The 26,767-nt window shown below is 39.4% G+C and overlaps 1 protein-coding gene across 1 annotated transcript; it reads right to left on the reverse strand.

Annotated features, from left to right (window-relative positions):
* Positions 1-868: 868 nt before the first annotated feature.
* On the reverse strand, positions 869-18,431 carry LOC131957769 (uncharacterized; the record flags this gene model as incomplete). The annotated part of the gene is given in 8 exon segments (XM_059322539.1): positions 869-1,100; positions 1,900-2,106; positions 3,067-3,302; positions 4,248-4,856; positions 5,938-6,181; positions 7,139-7,282; positions 16,537-16,680; positions 18,292-18,431. Coding segments are annotated over 8 exon segments (1,827 nt in total). The 3' UTR covers positions 869-909.
* Between the last annotated feature and the right edge of the window lie 8,336 nt (positions 18,432-26,767).

The following is a 26,767-nucleotide window of genomic DNA, read 5'->3' on the forward strand; positions in this document are numbered from 1 at the left end:
CAGATCAGTGTCTTCAGAGAGTAGCCAATGGAATGTCAGTCATACATCACTTGACTAAGGTAGACAAAGGTCAAGGCCACAGTCCTTGTAAAGTAGAGGTGGGTTCGCATCTGACTATACTGTTCTATCTACACAGTGAGTATTTCTGTAAAGGTGTCCACCTAAAGCGTTAAAATAACACTACATCTCATTTGGCTGTTTTTAATTACAACATCTGTTTTCACTCTTCTCAGTGTAGAAACGCACTTGGCATGTTCCTAAAATGTGGGGCTATAATTACATAGGCTAGATGTAAAAACGGCATACCATTGCCAGCAATCAAAGAGCAACGAAGAAGGGCAATGTTTTTTTCAGGCATTTTTCGAGGGGGGGGGGGGCAACTTGAAAACTTTTAAAAGGATTGGGGGGGGGGGGTAAAAGTGGTTGAAGTTTATATATATTGTATTTACATTCTCGTTCGTTCGGAGGCAATACCACCCCCCCCCCCCCTCCCCCCCCCCCCCGAAAAAGATGCCTCAAAGAAACACCGGGGAAAGTCATGGCTGGAATAGGTTATTAACACATGGAATTTGATAAGGTAACTAGGTTTTTTTACAGAAACATTGGTAGGACCAGGTTTTTTTTTCACACAATTTTTCTCATGTGAGGGTGGGTCACTTGAAACATCATGAAGGGGGTGGGGGTGTAGAGTTACATGAAAGAAACACGTTACGACTAAACAGTATCGTGGTTAGTCGTTTAGGGAAGGGGAAATATTTCCTGGTACTTCTGTTAGATTTAGGGTCAGTGAAATGAAGTGCTAGGTCCAAAGCAAGTTTTTGACAAGCTGACGATGGTCCTTATAAAAAAGACAGCTTTTATACCATACCACCAGTTGTAGGCAACATCAACGAGTTTCTAACACAACCACTACAATCGACTGCTAGGCTTGTAAATTGGGCCGTTATTTTTCTGCTTTTCGTGTAATTTTTTCTCTTCCTGTTTTTTATCTAGCCGCACCAACAATGGCGTCATCAAGATCCCAATAGCGCTGACAATGAGGGCGGTGCCCACGTAATGGAGGACGATTTGGAAGGAACCTTTGGCTTGCACGATGGAGCCTGTGAAAGGACGAAATTAAATTGAAAACACTGATTCATTCAGTTTCTTTTGTGTTTGTATTGTGTGGTGTTGTGTTTGTGTTGTGTTTGTGTTGTGTTTGTATTGTGTTTGTATTGTGTTTGTGTTGTGTTTGTGTTGTTTGTGCTGTGTTTGTGTTGTGTTTGTGTTATGTTGTGTTGTGTTTGTGTTGTGTTTGTTTTGTGTTTGTGTTGTGTTTCTGTTGTTTCTGTTGTGTTTCTGTTTTCTTTTGTTCTGTTCTAAGTTGGTACATTTAAAAAGATTCACCGTGGCGGAGTACGGGTATACTGCTAGTATTCTGTATTTGTGTCTAGCTTTGAGGTTAAATTTACACTTAATTAAAGTCAATACTGCTATTTCAGTAACGACGCTTGCTTTAAAACCCTCTACATCTTAATTTTACTATTTCATTTAACGACGCCTGCTCCAAACCCCACAACACATCAGAGGCGTCACGAGGCGGGGGCGGGGGGGTGCGCACCGCACCGGGCGACACCATTTGCGGGGGTGATACCAAGACACAAATTGTAAAATAAAGTAAAAATGCTTTTTGCCAGTTCAGTTAATGAGTAATTAAAGTTAAAAATCTTTCCAGTACCAATTGAAGATTCCTACAAAATGGGTGGGGGGGAGGGGGGGTGACACCATGAGTTGCCGCACCAGGTAACACCCGACCTAGGGACGCCACTGCTACGTATTCATTTTGATATTTCTATAACGACGCCTGCTCTCAACTCCTCTACATATAAAAACCAAGTGGAGTTAACAAAAAATATTTACTGAGTAGCGGCCCATGGCAGGCGGCTGAGATGGTGGCGATCATGGCGGTGATGCTGAGACACCGCGCCAGCAGGCCCATGCCCACAATCTCTATCAGCATCAGCGGCAGCAGGGAGAGTCTAGTCCCCACAAACACACCCATCAGCACCGCCATCACGATCAGAGTGTCGAAGTTGGTGAAGAGAGGGTTACAGTGGCACACGATACCTGGGGAGGTGAGGTGGTACAACTGAGTGAAGACTTACGCGATTACTGGCATTACAAGATCTCCATTGAGCAGAGATTCTCCCAGGCATTTCTTCGGACTTGCTTCGCCCCCCCCCCCCCTCCACAAAAGAAATTGAATAAATGAAAAAAAGTCTGGAAGAAACATTGTTAGGGAGGTGACATGGTACAAATCTAATGATGATTTTTACAATATTCTGGGGAATGTTACGCCAGATAAATGAAATGATGGGTTTTACACGTTCTCTTTAGGACGGGAAGGGGGGCTATGTACAAGATGAAGGGTGCGTTTTAAAAAAAAATTAAGGTGTCTTGATTCACATTTTCTAAATGGTAAAATAATGCACCTATTATATATCCATAATTAAGGTCGGGGGAGGGGTGGGTGAGTGAGTTAGTCTAATTTTGTGATCTAGATAATGTAAAGAGATCGTATGGTAAATACAACACAGCCGTCAGTACTTTTTCCACCTTCTAGGCCTAGTATGTCTGAATTCCGGGCTACACATCCTACGCTCTACCACTCACGCCCCATAAAGCCATATTTTTAAATACGGATATAATAAACATGTATATTTTCGGTATTTTTTCTTCTTCTTCGTTCTAAATTTTTTAGTGTTGGAAGGGATCCACTCCAACACAATTAAGTATTCGTGTCAACTGGTTATGCGCCATTGAGGCCATTGACTCCGATTTCAGCCGGCTTTTCTTTTTAGATTTGCTTCCATAGCCTTTGTCCAACCAAGAACAAACTACAAGGCAGCAGTTGCTCTGGAGTTGTCTCTCTTAGAAGTGGCTGTCCCCAGCTAACGAGCCTCATCTGCCAGAGGGTTCGAGCTCGAGACCATATGGTCTAGCAACCATAAGCTTTACCGACTTTACCGCCGAGTACAGTTATAAGTATACGAAAAAAAAATGGACGACTAATGTGGCAATAAGTACCTAAACAAATCTGAGCTATTGACACAATCTGTGTGGCCCTGATCAGTTGTGTGTCTGCGAATAGCCCGACCAGTATCCGGCTCACAAGATCGACAGAGCCCGTGATGGTCAAGAGTGTGGCCCCCTGGTCATTCGTTGCCCCTTTGATCACAGCTATTGTTGGAATGTACTGGAACAGGTACTGGTTTGTCGCCCCTGGTACACTGGTTATTAAAAACACGATGAAGGCCCATTGTCTGTAGAGAAAACAGAACAAAAAATGTAACAGGGGAAATAACTCAATTTTTGTTGTGTATTCTACAATAGGGCTGGTAAGTAGGTCACCAACCAGCTCTACGGCTCAATAAAACCTGCATGAGCCATAGAACTGGTTGGTGACCTACTTACCAGCCCTATTGAAAAAACACCAGTCTCGGGAAAAAATATTTAAAAAAAAAATACAGTTTATATTTATAAATTATGGCCCTTTATCTTTTTAATTTTTTAATTTTTTTTAAAATTTTTTTTTGTCTATTCAAGTTTTACTAAATATTAAAAAGACAAGCTGTAGCTTACACGTAGTTAAACTCAGATGTCACTCAAACTTTCAACCTAATCTAATTTATGCTAATGAGCGGGTCTGTCTAGCAGATTTTGTCAGGTGAAAATACATACGCTAACACACAGCTTTAAAAAAATGTTGGGGGTCCACAAATTGTTTTTTTTTTTTTTTTTGTAAGTATGCAGGTAAATGGATTACCGCCTGCTCGTTCGTTAAACTAACCGACACATAACGAGTTTTTTTAGAGATACTCTCAACCACACCAGCACTGCTCTAAAGCCCACCCCACAGTCAGTTTTCTTGCAATAATACCTGTTTGTCATTGCTGTGTCTTGCTGTCTTGTACCCCCACCCTCATTCTAGTGCCGTATAAACATAATAATAGTAGACAAACTGGATAAAATGACACACTTTGATTTTATCAAAGCATGAATACTTAAAGCATGAATTGACTTTTTCCCTGATTTCATTGGTCGGCTTAGCACATCAAGACAGTGTTAAATTCCGAATTTGAGATTGTGGGGGGGGGGGGGAGATTGTGTGGTGTCTTAAAATAAAATACTGTCAAATCATTAAAAATACCATATTGGTTTTAGTTTTCACATTTTCGGAATAAATCAACCACCCGGTTGAAACTTACTTGAACAACGCCGGGTCAAAAATGTTTCTAACAATTTTGATACAACAGCAGTCCCTCCACGATTTGCCCTTGCGTTCATCAGCTCGCGGCGTGACGTCACTGGGCGCGACGTCCACCGCCACAGCCACCACCTCCATGTTACTGGCGATACTCATCACGCTCCCATTCAGACGCTTGGAGTCGCCATTTTGTTGGAGGCTTTGCTGGCGAACGAGCCTTTTTATAGAGCCTCGTGTTGAAGAACGTGTTGACACATTACGTGAGTAGAGGGGTTTTTCCCTGGGGAGAATTTCGCTCACTGTGCTGTCATTTCGGCGGAAATGACGTTTTTTGTTTGGGGAAAATTCCATATCAAAATCTATTTGAGAAAAGTTTGAATCTTCAGCGTTTGAAACCGGGGAAGACGGTTGTGTTGTTTCTGTAGTTGAGAAGATCAGTTGCTGTTTTTCTGCGTCTGAGCCGCCCAGATTTTTTTTGTTTTTCATGTCAACTGTGAGGTTTTGTTCAGCTTGGGATTGATCGGTCTCTTTGATATCTTCGGATTTAGTTTTTGTCTCATTTACATTTTGATTTAGTAATACAGAATCTGGGCCCGCAGCTTGGAGTTTGCTGTGTAATGAAAAGAAAACGAGAAATGTGTAAAAAAAAATAATAATTTGCCAGGCAAATTGTAAAAGCGAGGTCTGGCTACTTAATTAAACAAAAATAAAAACACCATTGTTTACCAAAATATTTTTTAACAGTCAAATGAAATAAATCCTGAATTAATTAACTACTGCTACCACTAATTTATTCATTGGATTCATAACAGTTTTAACCTAGATTTACATAAATTAAGACACATAAGGATCAAGTGACTGGGATTTGGGATTAACCCCGTTATTGGTATCACCCCTCCCCCACCCACTGCTGTAGTGTATGTGATGTTTGTGTGTTGAAAAGCATGAACTCTCATGTAGAATGCCCTATAGGACGTTGACCTTCCTTAAGCTAGGATAAAGATAGAGTTTTGGTTGTGTGGATAGCAAATCCCCACAATGTAAAGAGTTTTGCTGCAAAAACAACAACAACACGACAATACACAGCTGAACACTATACTGGGAGGGTGGAAGTCATCAATTAGAAAAGAATTAGTACCAGTGAAGCGTGTTTTATGTAAGAGAAATTTGAATTTCGGACATAACGACCTATAGGGCAGATGAAGTATAATTAGTGTTTTTTTCGGCATATGAAGGGATGGTGTGGTCATCCCTATACCCATCCTCCTTTAATTTTCCTAACGTGAGCAAAGTACCCATAAGAGCTGAGTCGACTCAGAGACGCCCAGCAGACTCGAGTCCTCAATATAGCTGATGTTCTGGAGAATTTAACTAAACTCAGTTCAGTTTGCAACTTGCTGGAATTCAATGTGTATATTTAAAAAAAAAAAAACAACAACAGATTTTAGACTAAATGTACAGTAAAAAGAAAAGTTCCTTTTTCGAGCATGACGGTTCATGGGGCAGATGAAGTTTCTGTGACCTCGGCATATGGTCAGCACTATGTGTATGTCCAGCCGTCTAGCGTGAGTTAGGTACCCATCAGAATTAGACGGACTAAGTAACGTTATACTGACTTGAACAAAATAACATTCACAAAAATAAAAATAGAAAAAAATATATATGTAGAAGAAAAAAAACTTGAGCCTCACCTGTAGGAGGAAACCGGCCGCAGCAGTAAGCCCACAGCTACCATATGGAGCTCAATGGCGGACAGGATGAGGAACGCCCCCCGCATCCCATAGTGGCCCACTAGGGCGCGGATGAAGGGTGGCCCCACGATGCTCGCCACACATATCCCGCTGTTGCCTATACTGATGGCTAGGGACCGACGCTTGGAGAAGTAGGCGCCTAGGATGCTGATGTTTGGGACGAACATGGATCCGATAGCTAGACCTTAAAGTAAAAAGTCTAAACTGTGAGCAGAATAATAATGTTGGTATGAGAAATACTGACAAAGTGTGAGTTTGTTTAAACGTATAATTGCTTTAACATACCGAAAACGATACGTTTTTTTTATTTTGTTAATTTTAGTAATTTTGGTATTGACGGTTATTGGGTTTAACTGTATGGTGTTAGCACTTTTGTAAGGTTGTTTACATCTGCATGATAACATATGAGAATTGGTTAAAGTAGGTTCAAGTATCTTTAACTGGTTATGAGAGGGTTAAATTCTGGTTGTGTACGGCTAGAGGGATTGTAGGGTTAAATGTGTGATATTGGTGATTGTAGGGTTAAGTGTGTGGTATTGGTAATTATAGGGTTAAATGTGTGGTGTTAGTGATAGTATGGTTAAATGTGTGGTATTGGCGATTGTAGCGTTAAATGTATGATATTGGTGATTGTAGGGCTAAATGTGTGGTATTGGTGATTGTAGGGTTAAATGGGGTATTGGCGATTGTAGGGTTAAATGTATGATATTGGTGATTATAGGGTTAAATGTGTGGTATTGGTGATTGTAGGGTTAAATGTATTATATTGGTGATTACAGGGTTAAATGAATGATATTGGTGATTGTAGGGCTAAATGTGTGGTATTGGCGATAGTAGAGTTAAGTGTGTGGTGTTGGTGATTGAAGCGTTAAATGTGTGGTATTGGCGATTATAGGGTTAAATGTGGTATTGGCGATTGTAGGGTTAAATGTATTATATTGGTGATTACAGGGTTAAATGAATGATATTGGTGATTATATGGTTAAATGTGTGGTATTGGCATTTGTAAGGTTATTTGTGTGGTGTTGGTAATTATAGGGTTAAATATGTGGTATCGGTGAGTGTAGGGTTAAATGTGTGGTATTGGTAAAATAGGGTAAAATATCTGGTATAGAAGATGATAGGGTTAATGTATAGGTACCTTGTACGGCCGAGAAGGTAATGAAGATGCCAATGTTCGGTGCCACCGAGTAGCCAATGAAGCAGGCGGAGTAGACCACCCCGGCCACGACAGTGACCTTGCGTTCATCGAAGCGTGGCACGAGAACACTCACGGAGATGATGGCTGGAACAGAAACAACACACAACATTGGTACTCGTGTGATGTGTACAACATTGATACTCGTGTCATGTGTCATATCTAACACAACCACTGGTTGAATAGGTTCTACGTAGTATGATGTTTCAGGTTGAATAGGTTCAACGTGCGAGTAATGTTTCAGGTACTAAGTGTGATGTGTCAGGTCTAATAAGCAGTGTTTCTGTCAGACTTTTTTCTCCGGGGGTGAGGAGGGGGGGCGGACTTAATTTTCCTGGGGGGGGGGGGGGGGAGAGAGCGGACACTTGTAAAAGTATATCTTTTCTACATAAATTTAATTTCCTTGGGGGGGGGGTAGGGATGTGAAGAGATGCCTGGAAGAAACTCTGCTAATGAGGTTCTACGTTTAATGTTTTTAGGTTTGATATGCACTATGTATGATCTGTTAAGTCTGATGTGTACTATGTGAATAATGTTGCAGATATTATACAACAACTAGCTAACTGTAGACTTGGTGATAATTCTAATGAATATCATCAGATCACAAAGTATACGTTGATGAATTTATCTTTTTCAGTAGTAAACTATACTTTGTATCAACGTTTCGACTGTATAATCATGACACTTTAAGCAGGCTGTAGTGTATGTCTACGATCTCGAAATTAATGTTGTCAGCGCTATAACTACTTGCGTTTCGTACCTCAACTAGAACCAGGCTCCGAACAGCAGAACTGCTTAGTATACGAACCCAAGACTTTTGGGTGAGTACTTGTTTGTTCTATCACCCAACCACACTGTTCGACTTCGTTTTAAAGTTCTTCGTTTATATTTTTTGACTGAGTCCCTGGCTCGAGCTCATGCAGTGGCGTCCCTTACTTATCACGTGATGTGGGTTACATTAGTACAAGATAAACGTTACTTTTAGCTGAACGGTATTCGAGTGTGTCTAGTCATTAGTGTAGCAGGATTTTGATGCCCCGGGGATCGATGTTACAGATAAAGTTAATCGGTTGCTATGACGACGGTAGTTTGGTACGCCCAGAATATCGTGTACTTGAGGGGCTTCCAAATAAAATGGCATCTCTGCCCCGTTTATCACAGTGACATCAGTGCCCCATCCAACACATGACGTCAGTGCCCCATCCAACACATGACGTCAGTGCCCCATCCAACACATGACGTCAGTGCCCCATCCAACACATGACGTCAATGTCCATCCAACATATGACGTCAGTATCTATCCAACAAATGACGTCAGTGTCCATCCAACACATGACGTCAGTGCACGCATCCAACACATGACGTCAGTGTCCATCCAATATATGACATCAGTGTCCATCCAACTCATGACGTCAGTGTCCATCCAACAAATAGTGACAGTGCCCCAACAAAAGACCACATAACCCAATACAACAAATGACGTCTGTGATCCATCAAAAAAATCACGCCAATGCCCTTTCCATTACATGACGTCCTTGCCTCATTCGACAAATTATATTAGTGCCTATTCTAACAGGACGTCAGTGCCTCATCCAACAAATAATGTCAGTATTGTCAGTGTCCCAACAACCAAACGTCCACATATCCCAGTCCAACAAATGACGTCGGTGATCCATCCAAAAAAATGACGCCATTGCCCTGCTCAACAAAATCAAGGACGCCAGAGCTTAATCCAAAAAATGACGTCCGTGCCACGTAATCTAATGACGTCAACACCAGAGCTGTATGCAGATATCATCTACGATCAATTCTAAAAAGACTGACTTCGGTTTTTATTTACCTATATCAATATACGGTCATATGCGAACACATGCATAACGAAAAAAGATAGGTAGTATCACAGAATAAGTTATCCCTGTTTCCCCTCACCCCCACCCACCTACATAGTGTTTTCATTTTTTTTAGTTTTAACTAACAAAATATTGCTCTGCAATTACTAATTTTTAGCAAAATATGAACCCCAAACAGAAAACATTATACCACTTAAACTGTTTCTTTTGACAACAAAATCAAGTACAACGTAAATTTTAATTATTATTTTTTGTACAACTACAAAACAAAACATCAATTGATTTCTGCCAACATTCGCGGCTTAAGTTTTTTTTTAAATCACGAACTCGTTTACTCGAAAATCACGATTTGCATAAAATATGGACGATGTGTGTCAAACTGTGAGCTTAGAGATATGTTAATGTGGCCGTCAGCTGTCGAATGAGTTCGATAATTAACAAACCATTATGTTAATTAAAATGTTTTTTTCGACACTTGAACATACTGGTGTTTCTACAATAATAATCACTGTACTAAATGCTAAATACCTTAAAAAATAATTTAAATTATAATTAACTTTTGATATTTTAGAAATATTTGATAATTGATAATTTTATTTTACTGTAAATTTATTAAACAAAAATAAAATTACAAGTAGGTTTATGTAAATTAGTCATGTGGGGGGGGGGGGGGGGGGGTGTCATGTGACCTGACTTCGTCAGTCTCCTATATGTGTCAGATCAGTTTATTCATTATTATAATAAGGTGTAATTTTAAAAAAATAAGTAATTGTTACAATAAGTGGAACGGATTACTGGATATGACAGGATAAACGTCATCTATATATATAAAGCAAAGTGGTCAAGTGCCCGATAGGGCACTTCCCGGCGCCGCAGGCGCGTCAAATTTGGCACGATGGTGCCTTCGGGAAATAGAACACGAAGGCCGGTGACGGTTGGCCGAAAAGTCTACGGAGAAGGGGTCAAAACTGACCTCGACTGACCGGCGCCTTATATGGGCTATATTACGAAAAAAAATTTCCTCCGACGACCCCCCTTGAAATTTTGTGAGGTGGTAGGAGAACACCTTGGGGTGTCACAAAAAACTCGCCATGTCCGGGAAAAATCGGGAAATGGGTCAAAACTGACCAGTCGTATTTCCCTATATAATCTTTGTATTTTATGGGAAAAACAGAGGGTCATTTCAAAACGGATTTTAGGGCACTTACCCTGTTTACATCTGGCTAATTTTTGGCATGTTTATAGGTAAATGGCTTGACCGTAGGGCGGACCTGTCGGTCTTACTCAAAGCCCTCGACGAGGGCTAAAAAGTGACCGCGAGTGAAATTCTCTTAATATGAGCTCTATTACGAAAAAATTTTTCCTCCGACGACCCCCCTTGAAATTTTGTGAGGTGGTAGGAGAACACCTTGGGGTGTCACAAAAAACTCGCCATGTCCGGGAAAAATCGGGAAATGGGTCAAAACTGACCAGTCGTATTTCCCTATATAATCTTTGTATTTTATGGGAAAAACAGAGGGTCATTTCAAAACGGATTTTAGGGCACTTACCCTATTTACATCTGGCTAATTTTTGGCATGTTTATAGGTAAATGGCTTGACCGTAGGGCAGACCTGTCGGTCTTACTCAAAGCCCTCGACGAGGGCTAAAAAGTGACCGCGAGTGAAATTCTCTTTATATGAGCTCTATTACGAAAAATTTTTTCCTCCGACGACCCCCCTTGATATTTTGTGAGGTGGTAGGAGAACACCTAGGGGTGTCACAAAAAACTCGGCATATCTGGGAAAACTTCGTAAAGCGGTCAAAACTGACCAGTTGTATTTCCCTATATAATCTTTGTATTTTATGGGAAAAACAGAGGGTCATTTCAACGCAGACTTTAGGGTACTTAAGCTCAGTATATCTGGCTAATTTTTTGCATGCTCCTAGGTCAATGGCTTGACCTTTAGGGAAAACTGTCGGTTACACTCAAAGCCCTCGACGAGGGCTAAAAAGTGACCGCGAGTGAAATTCTCTTTATATGAGCTCTATTACGAAAATAAATTTCCTCCGACGACCCCCCTTGATATTTTGCGAGGTGGTAGAAGAACACCTAGGGGTGTCACAAAAAACTCGGCATACCTGGGAAAACTTCGTAAAGCGGTCAAAACTGACCAGTTGTATTTCCCTATATAATCTTTGTATTTTATGGGAAAAACAGAGGGTCATTTCAACGCAGACTTTAGGGTACTTAAGCTCAGTATATCTGGCTAATTTTTTGCATGTTCCTAGGACAATGGCTTGACCTTTAGGGAAAACTGTCGGTTACACTCAAAGCCCTCGACGAGGGCTAAAAAGTGACCGCGAGTGAAATTCTCTTTATATGAGCTCTATTACGAAAAAAAATTTCCTCCGACGACCCCCCTTGATATTTTGTGAGGTGGTAGAAGAACACCTAGGGGTGTCACAAAAAACTCGGCATATTTGGGAAAACTTCGTAAAGCGGTCAAAACTGACCAGTTGTATTTCCCTATATAATCTTTGTATTTTATGGGAAAAACAGAGGGTCATTTCAACGCAGACTTTAGGGTACTTAAGCTCAGTATATCTGGCTAATTTTTTGCATGTTCCTAGGACAATGGCTTGACCTTTAGGGAAAACTGTCGGTTACACTCAAAGCCCTCGACGAGGGCTAAAAAGTGACCGCGAGTGAAATTCTCTTTATATGAGCTCTATTACGAAAAAAAATTTCCTCCGACGACCCCCCTTGATATTTTGTGAGGTGGTAGAAGAACACCTAGGGGTGTCACAAAAAACTCGGCATACCTGGGAAAACTTCGTAAAGCGGTCAAAACTGACCAGTTGTATTTCCCTATATAATCTTTGTATTTTATGGGAAAAACAGAGGGTCATTTCAACGCAGACTTTAGGGTACTTAAGCTCAGTATATCTGGCTAATTTTTTGCATGTTCCTAGGACAATGGCTTGACCTTTAGGGAAAACTGTCGGTTACACTCAAAGCCCTCGACGAGGGCTAAAAAGTGACCGCGAGTGAAATTCTCTTTATATGAGCTCTATTACGAAAAAAAATTTCCTCCGACGACCCCCCTTGATATTTTGTGAGGTGGTAGAAGAACACCTAGGGGTGTCACAAAAAACTCGGCATATCTGGGAAAACTTCGTAAAGCGGTCAAAACTGACCAGTTGTATTTCCCTATATAATCTTTGTATTTTATGGGAAAAACAGAGGGTCATTTCAACGCAGACTTTAGGGTACTTAAGCTCAGTATATCTGGCTAATTTTTTGCATGTTCCTAGGACAATGGCTTGACCTTTAGGGAAAACTGTCGGTTACACTCAAAGCCCTCGACGAGGGCTAAAAAGTGACCGCGAGTGAAATTCTCTTTATATGAGCTCTATTACGAAAAAAAATTTCCTCCGACGACCCCCCTTGATATTTTGTGAGGTGGTAGAAGAACACCTAGGGGTTTCATAAAAAACTCGGCAATTCTGGGAAAACTTCGTAAAGCGGTCAAAACTGACCAGTTGTATTTCCCTATATAATCTTTGTATTTTATGGGAAAAACAGAGGGTCATTTCAACGCAGACTTTAGGGTACTTAAGCTCAGTATATCTGGCTAATTTTTTGCATGTTCCTAGGACAATGGCTTGACCTTTAGGGAAAACTGTCGGTTACACTCAAAGCCCTCGACGAGGGCTAAAAAGTGACCGCGAGTGAAATTCTCTTTATATGAGCTCTATTACGAAAAAAAATTTCCTCCGACGACCCCCCTTGATATTTTGTGAGGTGGTAGAAGAACACCTAGGGGTGTCACAAAAAACTCGGCATATCTGGGAAAACTTCGTAAAGCGGTCAAAACTGACCAGTTGTATTTCCCTATATAATCTTTGTATTTTATGGGAAAAACAGAGGGTCATTTCAACGCAGACTTTAGGGTACTTAAGCTCAGTATATCTGGCTAATTTTTTGCATGTTCCTAGGACAATGGCTTGACCTTTAGGGAAAACTGTCGGTTACACTCAAAGCCCTCGACGAGGGCTAAAAAGTGACCGCGAGTGAAATTCTCTTTATATGAGCTCTATTACGAAAAAAAATTTCCTCCGACGACCCCCCTTGATATTTTGTGAGGTGGTAGAAGAACACCTAGGGGTGTCACAAAAAACTCGGCATACCTGGGAAAACTTCGTAAAGCGGTCAAAACTGACCAGTTGTATTTCCCTATATAATCTTTGTATTTTATGGGAAAAACAGAGGGTCATTTCAACGCAGACTTTAGGGTACTTAAGCTCAGTATATCTGGCTAATTTTTTGCATGTTCCTAGGACAATGGCTTGACCTTTAGGGAAAACTGTCGGTTACACTCAAAGCCCTCGACGAGGGCTAAAAAGTGACCGCGAGTGAAATTCTCTTTATATGAGCTCTATTACGAAAAAAAATTTCCTCCGACGACCCCCCTTGATATTTTGTGAGGTGGTAGAAGAACACCTAGGGGTGTCACAAAAAACTCGGCATATCTGGGAAAACTTCGTAAAGCGGTCAAAACTGACCAGTTGTATTTCCCTATATAATCTTTGTATTTTATGGGAAAAACAGAGGGTCATTTCAACGCAGACTTTAGGGTACTTAAGCTCAGTATATCTGGCTAATTTTTTGCATGTTCCTAGGACAATGGCTTGACCTTTAGGGAAAACTGTCGGTTACACTCAAAGCCCTCGACGAGGGCTAAAAAGTGACCGCGAGTGAAATTCTCTTTATATGAGCTCTATTACGAAAAAAAATTTCCTCCGACGACCCCCCTTGATATTTTGTGAGGTGGTAGAAGAACACCTAGGGGTGTCACAAAAAACTCGGCATACCTGGGAAAACTTCGTAAAGCGGTCAAAACTGACCAGTTGTATTTCCCTATATAATCTTTGTATTTTATGGGAAAAACAGAGGGTCATTTCAACGCAGACTTTAGGGTACTTAAGCTCAGTATATCTGGCTAATTTTTTGCATGTTCCTAGGACAATGGCTTGACCTTTAGGGAAAACTGTCGGTTACACTCAAAGCCCTCGACGAGGGCTAAAAAGTGACCGCGAGTGAAATTCTCTTTATATGAGCTCTATTACGAAAAAAAATTTCCTCCGACGACCCCCCTTGATATTTTGTGAGGTGGTAGAAGAACACCTAGGGGTGTCACAAAAAACTCGGCATATCTGGGAAAACTTCGTAAAGCGGTCAAAACTGACCAGTTGTATTTCCCTATATAATCTTTGTATTTTATGGGAAAAACAGAGGGTCATTTCAACGCAGACTTTAGGGTACTTAAGCTCAGTATATCTGGCTAATTTTTTGCATGTTCCTAGGACAATGGCTTGACCTTTAGGGAAAACTGTCGGTTACACTCAAAGCCCTCGACGAGGGCTAAAAAGTGACCGCGAGTGAAATTCTCTTTATATGAGCTCTATTACGAAAAAAAATTTCCTCCGACGACCCCCCTTGATATTTTGTGAGGTGGTAGAAGAACACCTAGGGGTTTCATAAAAAACTCGGCAATTCTGGGAAAACTTCGTAAAGCGGTCAAAACTGACCAGTTGTATTTCCCTATATAATCTTTGTATTTTATGGGAAAAACAGAGGGTCATTTCAACGCAGACTTTAGGGTACTTAAGCTCAGTATATCTGGCTAATTTTTTGCATGTTCCTAGGACAATGGCTTGACCTTTAGGGAAAACTGTCGGTTACACTCAAAGCCCTCGACGAGGGCTAAACAGTGACCGCGAGTGAAATTCTCTTTATATGAGCTCTATTACGAAAAAAAATTTCCTCCGACGACCCCCCTTGATATTTTGTGAGGTGGTAGAAGAACACCTAGGGGTTTCATAAAAAACTCGGCAATTCTGGGAAAACTTCGTAAAGCGGTCAAAACTGACCAGTTGTATTTCCCTATATAATCTTTGTATTTTATGGGAAAAACAGGGAAATTTTAACACAATTTTTAGGTTACTTAATGTCTGTACATCATGCTAAGTTTTTGCATACACTAATATAGATGACTAGGCCGTATGGAAAAACTGTTGGTCAGACTCAAAGCCCTCGACGAGGGCTAAAAGATGATCTTGAGTGAAATTCTCCTTATATGAGATATATATATAAATAAATTGACGAACGATCCCCTTAATATTATGTGACGTCGTAGACCGACCATGGAGGGTAACAAAAAAACTTTATTCCCGTCGGAAACAGCCATTATAGTCGTTAAATATGTTCATATAACGTAATTTCTTATATAAGCAAACAATATAAGTAAACAATGACATACGTCATACGTTCAGTTTTCAAGGGAGGTAACGTTTTTGAAATTATTTTTTTTCAAATAATTGTATACTATTTTAAACAGAAACAGAAAATGACGAAGTATAGCATTTGTTTTAGTACAAAATTGAGTTGTTAATTAAGTTAAGTAACCTAATTAAATAAATTAATTAATTTCAAAAGGCAGTGTAATATAAACTATGAGAAATACTGTTCATGAAACCTGTGTAGTTCTAATTCCATTTTAGTTATACATTGCGTACTTTCCAGAAATTCTCCTGGTACGGAATGTAAATGACGATCAAAAACATTATTTTCTAAAATTAGCATTACTGTTTAAATTAAACTTATTAAAGCACTCCACACCCAATCCATCGCTAAATAATTAACTATTCAAATTCTCAAATGTTTTTTAAAAACCTAAGCGAAGCTAGGCAGTATGCCTAGTTAGTTTATATTGCGGAGACTACATGAATTACACTGCATTAGGGGAGATCAGCCAATCTGACTAATAAACAATCATATCTAGTCATAGCAGGGGAGGCTACTACAAGTAAAAGTTAAATTATTATATTAAAGGATATAACTGACAGGGACAGTAAATCAAACGAGTAAAAAAAACAACCTTTTTTATCATAATAAGCTTTTAAATCCAATGAAAATTAAGAAATTTAAAAAAAAGTTTGCTTTCTTCAATAAAAGCATTTGTTGCTAAAATATGTAAGGGATCTCATGAGCGATCTAAGTTGTTTTTTTTATTAAAGAAAGAAAGTGTTTTATTTTCTTATTTTCGGTGTATTTAAAAGTTTATTATTATGAACTTTTCAAATTTTTTATTTATTTTCTACTTTCTAGTGATTTGATATTAACGCAGTCAACAGAATTCAATCTTTACCCCCCCCCCTCCTCCCCCTTTTTTAAATAATCAAATAAGTATTTTTTTAAAATTAAATTAAATGTCTAATTAATGTTTTTCTTAAATTATATTCTTGCAATGTCATCGGAGTAGAATTAATTTACTGCATTTAAATTGGGGGAAACTGAGTTACAAGATTTTCAACAAACCTATAAACAAACAAACAAATAAACATTGTGAAAGTTGTATAAAAAGTGGAGTTTGGGGCGCAATTATTAGCCCTCTAAATGGGACACAACTCTGAAAAATGTATACCGTGTCAGGGGAACGAACTCACATGCCAGGCTGAGACTTAGGACCAGGACCATGATGCTGAAGGACGTCGTGGTGTAGCTGGTCTGGAACTCAATGACCAGCTCCAGGAAAAGGACGGACAGCGACTGCATGCCGAGCCCGGAGAGGAGGAAACACATGAAGCTCGCTGTAACAACAGAGGTATTTAGTAAACACAGGAGTCAGGGAATAACATTCGATTCAAGAAATAATACACTTTCGATAAGCGATTTATTGGGTCCATAAGGAAAAAAAAAAAAAAGAAAAAAAAACACAAAGAAATTTTTTTTTTTTTTTTCAGTTTCGACAATATTGTGATAGACCAGGGGTCGGCAACCTGCGGCTTCTTAGATGTCAAGATCTTCAGCTCCATGCACAAGTATTAATATTCAATTTATTTTCAAAACTCATAAAAATATTGTTCTGCAACACTCGATTATGAACGATATAAAAATAAACATAAATAATAAAAACTCGCTATTCTATTTGAATATTTAGTTACTCCCAATGTCAATGTACTTGCTATTAATTTGTTCATCCCTAATTAAAACATTCAACGTCATTTAAATGTAAAACTGCAAGAAAAAAGAAAACCCAGTCTATGCCTTGCTTGATGAAGTGAATTGTTTCGAAAAAAAATTTCTCGTTTTTGTTTAAGACACGGAGAGTGGTAAATTACTTAATTTTGAAAAATCTGAAAAAAATATAGTGATAAAACAAATTCTACTATTAAAATGAATCACTTCAGCATTACTATAAACACCATGAAGGGTGAATTCCTGAGAGTTTTCAGCAATTCAAAACAAATGCAAATACTCTGAGTCTCTCAACTAAAAAAACAGATGAGATTAACTTTGAGCTATTTGGAATTGATGCTGGTTCGCTTGAGGAGTGGTAAGTTCACAGACTTCAAGAGCAAGTTAGAAGCGTATTCTTGCACGAATATAATAAAAAGTAAACTAGCCAACTAATAAATAATACCAAGAGGCGTGCTTGAAACTGAAAACAAGTTATGAGCCAGATTTAAACAAACTTTCAAAAGCATGCAAGCCCCAACTATTGTAAATAGTATACGGTAATTATAGTTATGTAATATGATTAAAAAATATTATTATTTTAGCAGAGCTAGCTAAAATATTCTAATGTTCTGTGCGAAACATGTATTTTTTATATGAATAAATGTTATTTCATATTAAAGCTATTTATTTTAAATTTTTAATATATATATATATATATATATATATATATATATATATATATATATATATATATATATATATATATATATATGTATATATATATATATATATACATATATACATATATATAAAATCCTAATAAAATATAATAATATTTAAATTAAATTGTTAGTGGCTCTTTAAAAACTGGGAGATTTTGTAAATTATTACTTTTGGCTCTTCCGTCTCAAAAGGTTACCGACCCAAGTGATAGACTTATATATAGACTATTAGTTAACATTTTACTATAATATTTATTTTGGTTAGTTTTCACATTTTGCATATTTAAAAAACTATAAAACCAAAGTTTTCAAATTTTAGTAAATTAGAAAATTTCATTTAACTTTTAAATTTCGTTTACCATTTGTAATAGACAGGTAAAAATTAAGTAACATTTTATAACAAACTTTATTTTAACTGAGTTTAAAGACATATTTAAATAACAGATAACAGGTTTTAAAGCATCTGTCTAACAAATGCCACAATTACTTAAAAAGTTTGATGAAGTGCTGGGGACTCACCGAAACAAATCACCCACGCCCATCCTCGGTCTACGGGGAGCTCACTCTTCATTTCACTGGTCGTGTTAATGTTAGTTATCGACCCTGAAACATCAAGTTTGTGATGGTGTTCACTGGTTCTATTGACTGATACATTTATTCTGTGGATGGAAAAGATCAAGAAACCTGAATCTTCCGTCATCGTGTTACCACATACGGTGGTGTGAACGAAATTTGGGATTAGAAAGAAGAGATGAAATAATGTACAAAATATAATTTATTATGCATGCGTATATACATTTGTAAGGACGGCGTGGTCGGATTTTAGAGCTTACGACAGCTAACCCGAAAGATCGAGTTCGGATCCTAGGCTCGAATCTGTAGGACGTCCACGATTCCACACAGCTCTGATATGGGTACCTGACTCGCGTTGGTTGGATTGTAGAGCTTACGACAGCTAACCTGAAAGTCTAGAGTTCGGATCCAGGGCTCGAGTCTATATGATGTCCATGAGTCCACCCAGCTCTAATGGGTACCTGACTCACGTAAGAGATACTAAAGCGGCTGGGCTTAATGCTGAACAAACTATCCCCTTTTATTCCGAGTTCATTGAAACAGATCAACTCTACTTTAAGCCCCATGTGTCAGGACACGAACCGAAACATTTGATACACATGTGTACGTGTATGCGTAATTGTAGAGCTGATTACACAAAAAAAAAACGTGTACGTGTAATTGTAGAGCTGATTACATCTTTTGTTCGACACACATAGATTTACATTTGTCACCAGCTTTGTGGTATGGGTAACAAGAGAAACCTGACGGAAACAGTTTAGACATAAGCCAACAGCTGGTCAGCACAATAAATTCTAGCAGGTCAATATTGGGGGTCGTGCTCAACTTGTGCGGCTCATGATCCCAGATTATATTGACCCCCCGTGATCCCAGATTACATTGACCCCTGTGATCCCAGATTATATTGACCCCCCGTGATCCCAGATAACTTTGACCCCCGTGATCCCAGATAACATTGACCCCCGTGATCCCAGATAACTTTGACCCCCGTGATCCCAGATAACATTGACCCCCGTGATCCCCGATTCTATTGACCCCCGTGATCCCAGATAACTTTGACCCCCGTGATCCCAGATAACATTGACCCCCGTGATCCCCGATTCTATTGACCCCCGTGATCCCAGATAACTTTGACCCCCGTGATCCCAGATAACATTGACCCCCGTGATCCCCGATTCTATTGACCCCCGTGATCCCAGATAACTTTGACCCCCGTGATCCCAGATAACATTGACCCCCGTAATCTCAGCTAAGATTGACCGTTAAGTCAACCGTTAACTTCTGTTAAGTTACAACCCGCCTCGGTTCCGCAATGCCAAGGTCACTTGACTCGACCACTGTTTTTTTTAGGCATATCTCCGGGTAGGGGGGGGGGGGGCTGCCCCTAAAAAGTATTACATAATTTGCATAGAAAATACATACATTAACAAGTGCCACGAGATTCAAAACCTCCCCCCCCCTTCCCCCACTCCCCCTGCCTTATTGGAGGAAAAACTGTCTGAAAGAAACACTGCTCTTGACATTTTCTGCACTGCATACCTAATTAAAATTTATATAGACCTACTTTGAGCAGGGTAATTTCAAACCAACCCCCACTACCCACACCTTCCTTCTAAGTAAATGTCACTTTGTCATCAGTCTCTATCCCCCTTTTAATAAATGTACAGAAATCACTATCCCCCTAGTAATAAATGTACAGAAAAATCAGTTCTAAACTTCGAGCGGCGTCTGAATAATATTCCGATAAATCTATCACAACGGCAATTAATTAAAACCGCCTTTGGTAGACGCCTACATTGTAGGGTGGGCCCTGAACCAACAAGGATTGGTCTGTATGTCTAGATGCAGGCCAGCGATTCAACATTCGCCATGTTTCACACATGAATGCCGCACCAACACGCTAAAGAAACGCCTCGTCACCCTTGTAACGAGGTTCTATATAATTGTACCAGGGCCTAGATTTTAAAATGCTGATTTTTTAAACGGGTGGTTTTTTTTACATTCTTTTAAACCAAACCCGGAAGACACTATTCAATTCAGTTACCAAATTTTTCTTATGTATATAAACGAACTGTTTTAACACCGTGTTTTTATTTCAGTAACATAATCGAACTAATGCTTTTTTAATCATCATCTTCATCATCTTTTCCCGTTCGTGCCCAAGACACATAGGGCAGATAAAGTAGAGTTTATCTGGTTCAAAGACCTCGGCACATGAAGGAATAGTGTGGTCAGCACTATGGCTAGCGGTCTTTACTTTCCCTAACATGAGTTAGGTACCTATCAGAGCTGGATGGACTCAGTGACATTCTACGGACTTGATCCAGGTTTAGACCCTTCCCGGCGCCCGGGGACAAACATTCAATGTGGCGCCCCCCTCGAGAGCAATTTTTCAATTTGCACCCCCCCCCCCCTCGAACTTTCGATTTGCACCCCCCCCCCCCCCCCATCAAACTTTCGATTTGCATCACCCTCAAACTATTTATAATGCAAAACATGAAGCTAAAATGACATTTTAATTAGTTTTTACAACTCATTTTGGCGCCCCCTAAGGTCGGCGCCCGGGGACATATGTACCCCCCCCCCCCCATCGCTACGCCTCTGTGCCATAGTTATGTAAATACTGAAAGAATTTTTTTTATATATACTCATGTTGTATTAACGGGCGGATTAATCTTCCCCAATCCGCTTCAACCTTTTTTTAACGCCGGCTATTTACATTTTGCTATTGTTAGATATAGAAGTCACCTTAAATCATGCGTGTGACTAGGTGGTAATATTAAATATCCGATGAATAGTTCCTGTTAAATTGAGTTTATCCTAGACCTCCCTTTAGGGACAGGTGTCTCTAGGGTCGCACATGTAGGGGAGTGATGGTTCGGATTTTGTGACAATGTGACGAGGGGAAGGGGTGGGGGGGGGGGGGCGTTCAGAAAGTATGAAGACACACATTCGCACGTTTTCGAAGTTATGTTACAAACTTAACTAGACCCCGATTTTCAGATTTTAAAATAATGTTTCTGTACATTGTAATAAAAATTGATCAATATACTTAATTAATATTGACCGAGCTTAGTAAGTTGTTTTTTTTTTAAATATATTTTAAGAACAAAAATTTCAATTTTTGAGGAAGATACGGGGAATGCGGTGGGGTGGAGGCTGAGCCGTGACGTCAATTCGTGGGGGTGACGACGTGTGACTATGTGAAAGAGGGGGAGAGGAGGATGTAAAAATCGTTTTTTAAAAGCTTGACGTCTTATATGGAGGAATTCTGGCAACAAAACAGACCAAAATCAAAGCAGTAAATGATGCAGTAAAATGTCCTTTAGTGTACACGATAGTAGATTTGCTATAGTGTACACCAGGGGTTCCCAACCCAGTGCCCGCGGGCGCCATGGCGCCCGCCAAACGATTCGTATGTGCCCGCCTCTCACTATTCGACAGCGACAGAATTTTTGTCATAAACATTTTTGAAAAGTTGAAGGGAATGGAAATCGAAAGTTTGAGGGGGGAGGGGGTGCAAATCGAAAATTTGAGGGGGGGGGGGGTGCAAATCGAAAGTTTGAGGGGTGCAAATCGAAAGTTTTGTCCCCGGGTGACGGGAAGGGTGCTACGCCTCTGGTAGGAGTTTGTCGATTTCAAATAGGTGGTGCCCGCCACCCTACCGATATTTTAGAATGTGCTCTAGAGTAAAATAAACCGGGAGTAATCTCCCCTAAACTTTCTCGAATATTCTAATATAACACTACGTGGGATGTCAACTCGGAATATAGATATGATTTTTGTTTACTTAAACTTCTAATAAACCGGGAGTGATCTCCCCTAAACTTTCTCGAATATTTTTATATAAAATAACAGGGGATGGGAACTCGGGCTATAGACATGATTTTTAATCCATTTTAAATGCTTAAAGTTTTAAAAATAGAATAAAATCTCGTAGACAAATTAATTGCACACCAAGTGAACGCGAAATAAAAAAGCGCATAATAGTGCGCAATATTATTAGTACTTTTAAAATTTACATTAGTTTTTTGAGAAATCGGAAGTAGCGTAAATTACTACTTCCGGTCAACGGAAATTACTCAAAATTTAACAGAAGGTAGAGAATTAGATCTTTTACTTACATGTGAAATTTCATTTATCTATCTGAAATAGTACTCAAGTTATAGGCTTTTGAAAAATTCAAAGTAGAAAAAGTACCACTTCCGGTTGTCGGAAATCGCCCAAAAGTTGATACGGATCTACGATTTTGATATAATACTTATATATGAAATTTCATCAACCTAGCTGTAACGGTACTCAAGTTATCGTGTTTACACACGGACACACACACAGACACACAGACACACAGACACACACACACACACAGACATACGGACAAGATTGCAAAATTATGTTTTTCCGTATCAGTGAGGTGTAAAACGTCGAGATTTGTAAAAATCTCGATTTTTTTTTTTTTTTTTTGCACGATTACAATACTTTCTCTATACTACGTATATACGAGAAAGTAAAAAGGTTGGGAACCCCTGGTGTACACGATGGTAAATTTGCTATAGTGTACAAGATGGTAAATTTGCTATAGTGTACACGATGGTAAATTTGCTATAGTGTACAAGATGGTAAATTTGCTATAGTGTACAAGATGGTAAATTTGCTATAGTGTACAAGATGTAAAATGCGCTATAGTGTACAAGCTGGTAAATTTACTATAGTGTACACGATGGTAAATTTGCTATAGTGTACAAGATGGTAAATTTGCTGTAGTGTACACGATGGTAAATTTGCTATAGTGTACAAGATGGTAAATTTGCTATAGTGTACACGATGGTAAATTTGCTATAGTGTACAAGATGGTAACTTTGCTATAGTGTACAAGATGGTAAATTTGCTATAGTGTACAAGATGTAAAATGCGCTATAGTGTACAAGCTGGTAAATTTACTATAGTGTACACGATGGTAAATTTGCTATAGTGTACAAGATGGTAAATTTGCTGTAGTGTACACGATGGTAAATTTGCTATAGTGTACAAGATGGTAACTTTGCTATAGTGTACAAGATGGTAAATTTGCTATAGTGTACAAGATGTAAAATGCGCTATAGTGTACAAGATGGTAAATTTGCTATAGTGTACAAGATGTAAAATGCGCTATAGTGTACAAGATGGTAAATTTACTATAGTGTACAAGATGGTAAATTTGCTATAGTGTACAAGATGGTAAATTTGCTATAGTGTACACAATGGTAAATTTGCTATAGTGTACAAGATGTAAAATGCGCTATAGTGTACACGATGTAACTAATTACTCCCTCATCCCATAATCCATCACCGGCTGTTCTAGTTGTGTTACACAGATGTGTTTATAAACACGTCGGCGTCCCATGCATTATTCACCAGCCCGTATCCTCATTAGCATAAAACCATGGCGGGTATCCCACATAAACGTTGGCACTTGAGCGAGAAGCTAAGTCTAGATCAATGGAACAGATTTGTGTGGGGCTGAATCAGGAGGGATCTGGTGAAGGCAGCGTCCAGCCTTGTTGACTTCATATGCATTAGTTGTCAGATCTCTTGGGATATCGATATGATAGCGAAATGGCGTATTTCTTCAAGCTGTCGGGGGGGGGGGGGGGTGGAATAGGGTATAACTTTTGCGAAACATACAATTACGTATTTTTAAACTGTTAAATGTATTAAAAAATTATGTGGTGGGGGGGAATTTGTTTTTTTTGGGAAATGTCTGAGGCTTCTTTGGAGGTATTCAACATTTTTGTCGGTAGCCAATGTAGCTAATGTAGCCAATGTAGCTAATGTAGCCACTGTAGCCAATGTAGCTAATGTAGCTAATGTAGCCAATGTAGCTAATGTAGCCACTGTAGCCAATGTAGCTAATGTAGCCAATGTAGCCAATGTAGCTAATGTAGCCAATGTAGCTAATGTAGCCAATGTAGCTAATGTAGCTAATGTAGCTAATGTAGCCACTGTAGCCAATGTAGCTAATGTAGCCAATGTAGCCAATGTAGCTAATGTAGCTAATGTAGCCAATGTAGCCAATGTAGCTAATGTAGCTAATGTAGCCACTGTAGCCAATGTAGCTAATGTAGCCAATGTAGCCAATGTAGCTAATGTAGCCAATGTAGCCAATGTAGCCAATGTAGCCAATGTAGCCAATGTAGCTAATGTAGCCAATGTAGCCAATGTAGCCAATGTAGCTAATGTAGCCAATGTAGCCAATGTAGCTAATGTAGCCAATGTAGCCAGCCAATACAATAGCTTGCAAAGTTTCTTTCAGACATTTGTTCGGGTGGGGTTAAGGGCTCCCCCCTCTACCATATTAGTGGTGAAATAAAAGATATATATAATTTAGATAGAAAATGTATTTTTCCTTTACCTACGTTCGTTTCTCCCCCCCCCCCCCCCCACCCACCAGAATGTTTTAAGTACCACCCCTCCCCCTCAAACACACATCGCTCCAGAGAAAAATATCTGAAAGAAACCAGGATCACCAATTTTTTCATATGTAGACACCCTTAATCTAATAGTTAGTATAACAGTACAAACGTAGGTTGCTAACAAACGTATATAGTCATCAAATATGTAAGAAGCCCTAATCCCGTGAATGTAGGCAATGCGATATTGCTTCAACTCTAGCCCCTAAAGTAAGAAGCCAAAAACCTGTGTGTGTAGTCAATATTTCCGTGGGTTACGATATTTCTTCAACTCTAGCCCTTAAAGTCTTACAGTAAAAAGCCAAAACCATGTATATGTAGTCAATATTTCCGTGGGTTACGATATTTCTTCAACTCTAGCCCTTAAAGTCTTACAGTAAAAAGCCAAAACCATGTATATGTAGTCAATATTTCCGTGGGTTACGATATTTCTTCCAAGGCTCTACAGTAAGAGTAAAAAAAAAACTGTGTATGTTGCCAATATTTCCGTGGGTTACGATATTTCTTCAAAGGCTTTACAGTAAGAGTAAAAAAAAAACTGTGTATGTTGCCAATATTTCCGTGGATTACGATATTTCTTCAACTCTAGCCCAAAAGGCCCTAGTTTTATAGTGTGTGATTAATGCTTTGTCTCTAGAAATGTGATCAGTGCAGCAATAACTCACTCACTCACCCACACCTTCTCCACCCCCACCCCCACACTCCTCAATGCTAAAGGTGTACAGTAAATGAGCCCATCTCTGATATAAAGGTCAAGGGTCAGTTAAATGTGTAAAAAAACAAACAGCGGGAGGAGGGGGGAAATAACTTAAGGTGAAGGTCAGGAGTTCAAGGGTTTATGTTTTTTACACTCGTAAGTTAAGACAACGGTCTTGTTTACGTTTTGTTGTCTGGTGTAGTAAAACGTGGCTCTATTGGGATATGGGGACATTGTTATGTCAGGGATATGGGGACATTGTTCTGTCAGGGATATAGGATATGGGGACATTATTCTGTCAGGGATATGGGATATGGGGACATTGTTCTGTCAGGGATATAGGATATGGGGACATTATTCTGTCAGGGATATGGGATATGGGGACATTGTTCTGTCAGGGATATAGGATATGGGGACATTATTCTGTCAGGGATATGGGATATGGGGGCATTGTTCTGTCAGGGATTTAGGGACATTGTTCTGTCAGGATATGGGATATGGGCGACATTGTTATATCAGGGATATGGGATATGGGGGACATTGTTCTGTTAAGGTATGGAATATGGGGACATTGTTATGTCAGGGATATGGATACATTATTCTGTCAGGATTTGGGATATGGGGACATTGCTCTGTCAGGATATGGGATATGGGGACATTGTTATGCCAGGGATATGGGATATGGGGACATTGTTCTGTCAGGATATGGGATATGGGGACATTGTTATATCAGGGATATGGGGACATTGTTATGTCAGGGATATGGGGACATTGTTCTATCAGGGATATAGGATATTGGGGACATTGTTCTGTCAGGGATATGGGATATGGGGACATTGTTATGTCAGGGATATGGGATATGGGGACATTATTCTGTCAGGGATATGGGATATGGGGACATTGTTCTGTCAGGATATGGGATATGGGGACATTGTTCTGTCAGGGATATGAGATATTGGGGACGTTGTTCTGTCAGGGATATGGGATATAGGGACATTGTTCTAGTGACATTGCTCTATTGGGATATAAAGGGGTGTTGTTATGTCAAGAAATAGGATATGGGAAAATTGTGTAATCATGTTATTGTATTTGGGATTTTTTTTCTGGGATATGTGGACATTGTTCTATTGAGTAACGGGACATGGAGACATTGTTTTATCAGAATATGGGGGACATAGTTATTTTATGGACACGATATATAGAGTCATTGTTCTGAGAGGATAAGGGGTATGGGGATATTAACAATCGGATATATGACGTATGTGGAAACTGCTCT

Source organism: Physella acuta, unplaced genomic scaffold (assembly GCF_028476545.2).
Source record: "Physella acuta isolate Inbredline_101_S28 unplaced genomic scaffold, ASM2847654v3 ptg001264l, whole genome shotgun sequence".
In the NCBI taxonomy this organism is placed as follows: domain Eukaryota; kingdom Metazoa; phylum Mollusca; class Gastropoda; family Physidae; genus Physella; species Physella acuta.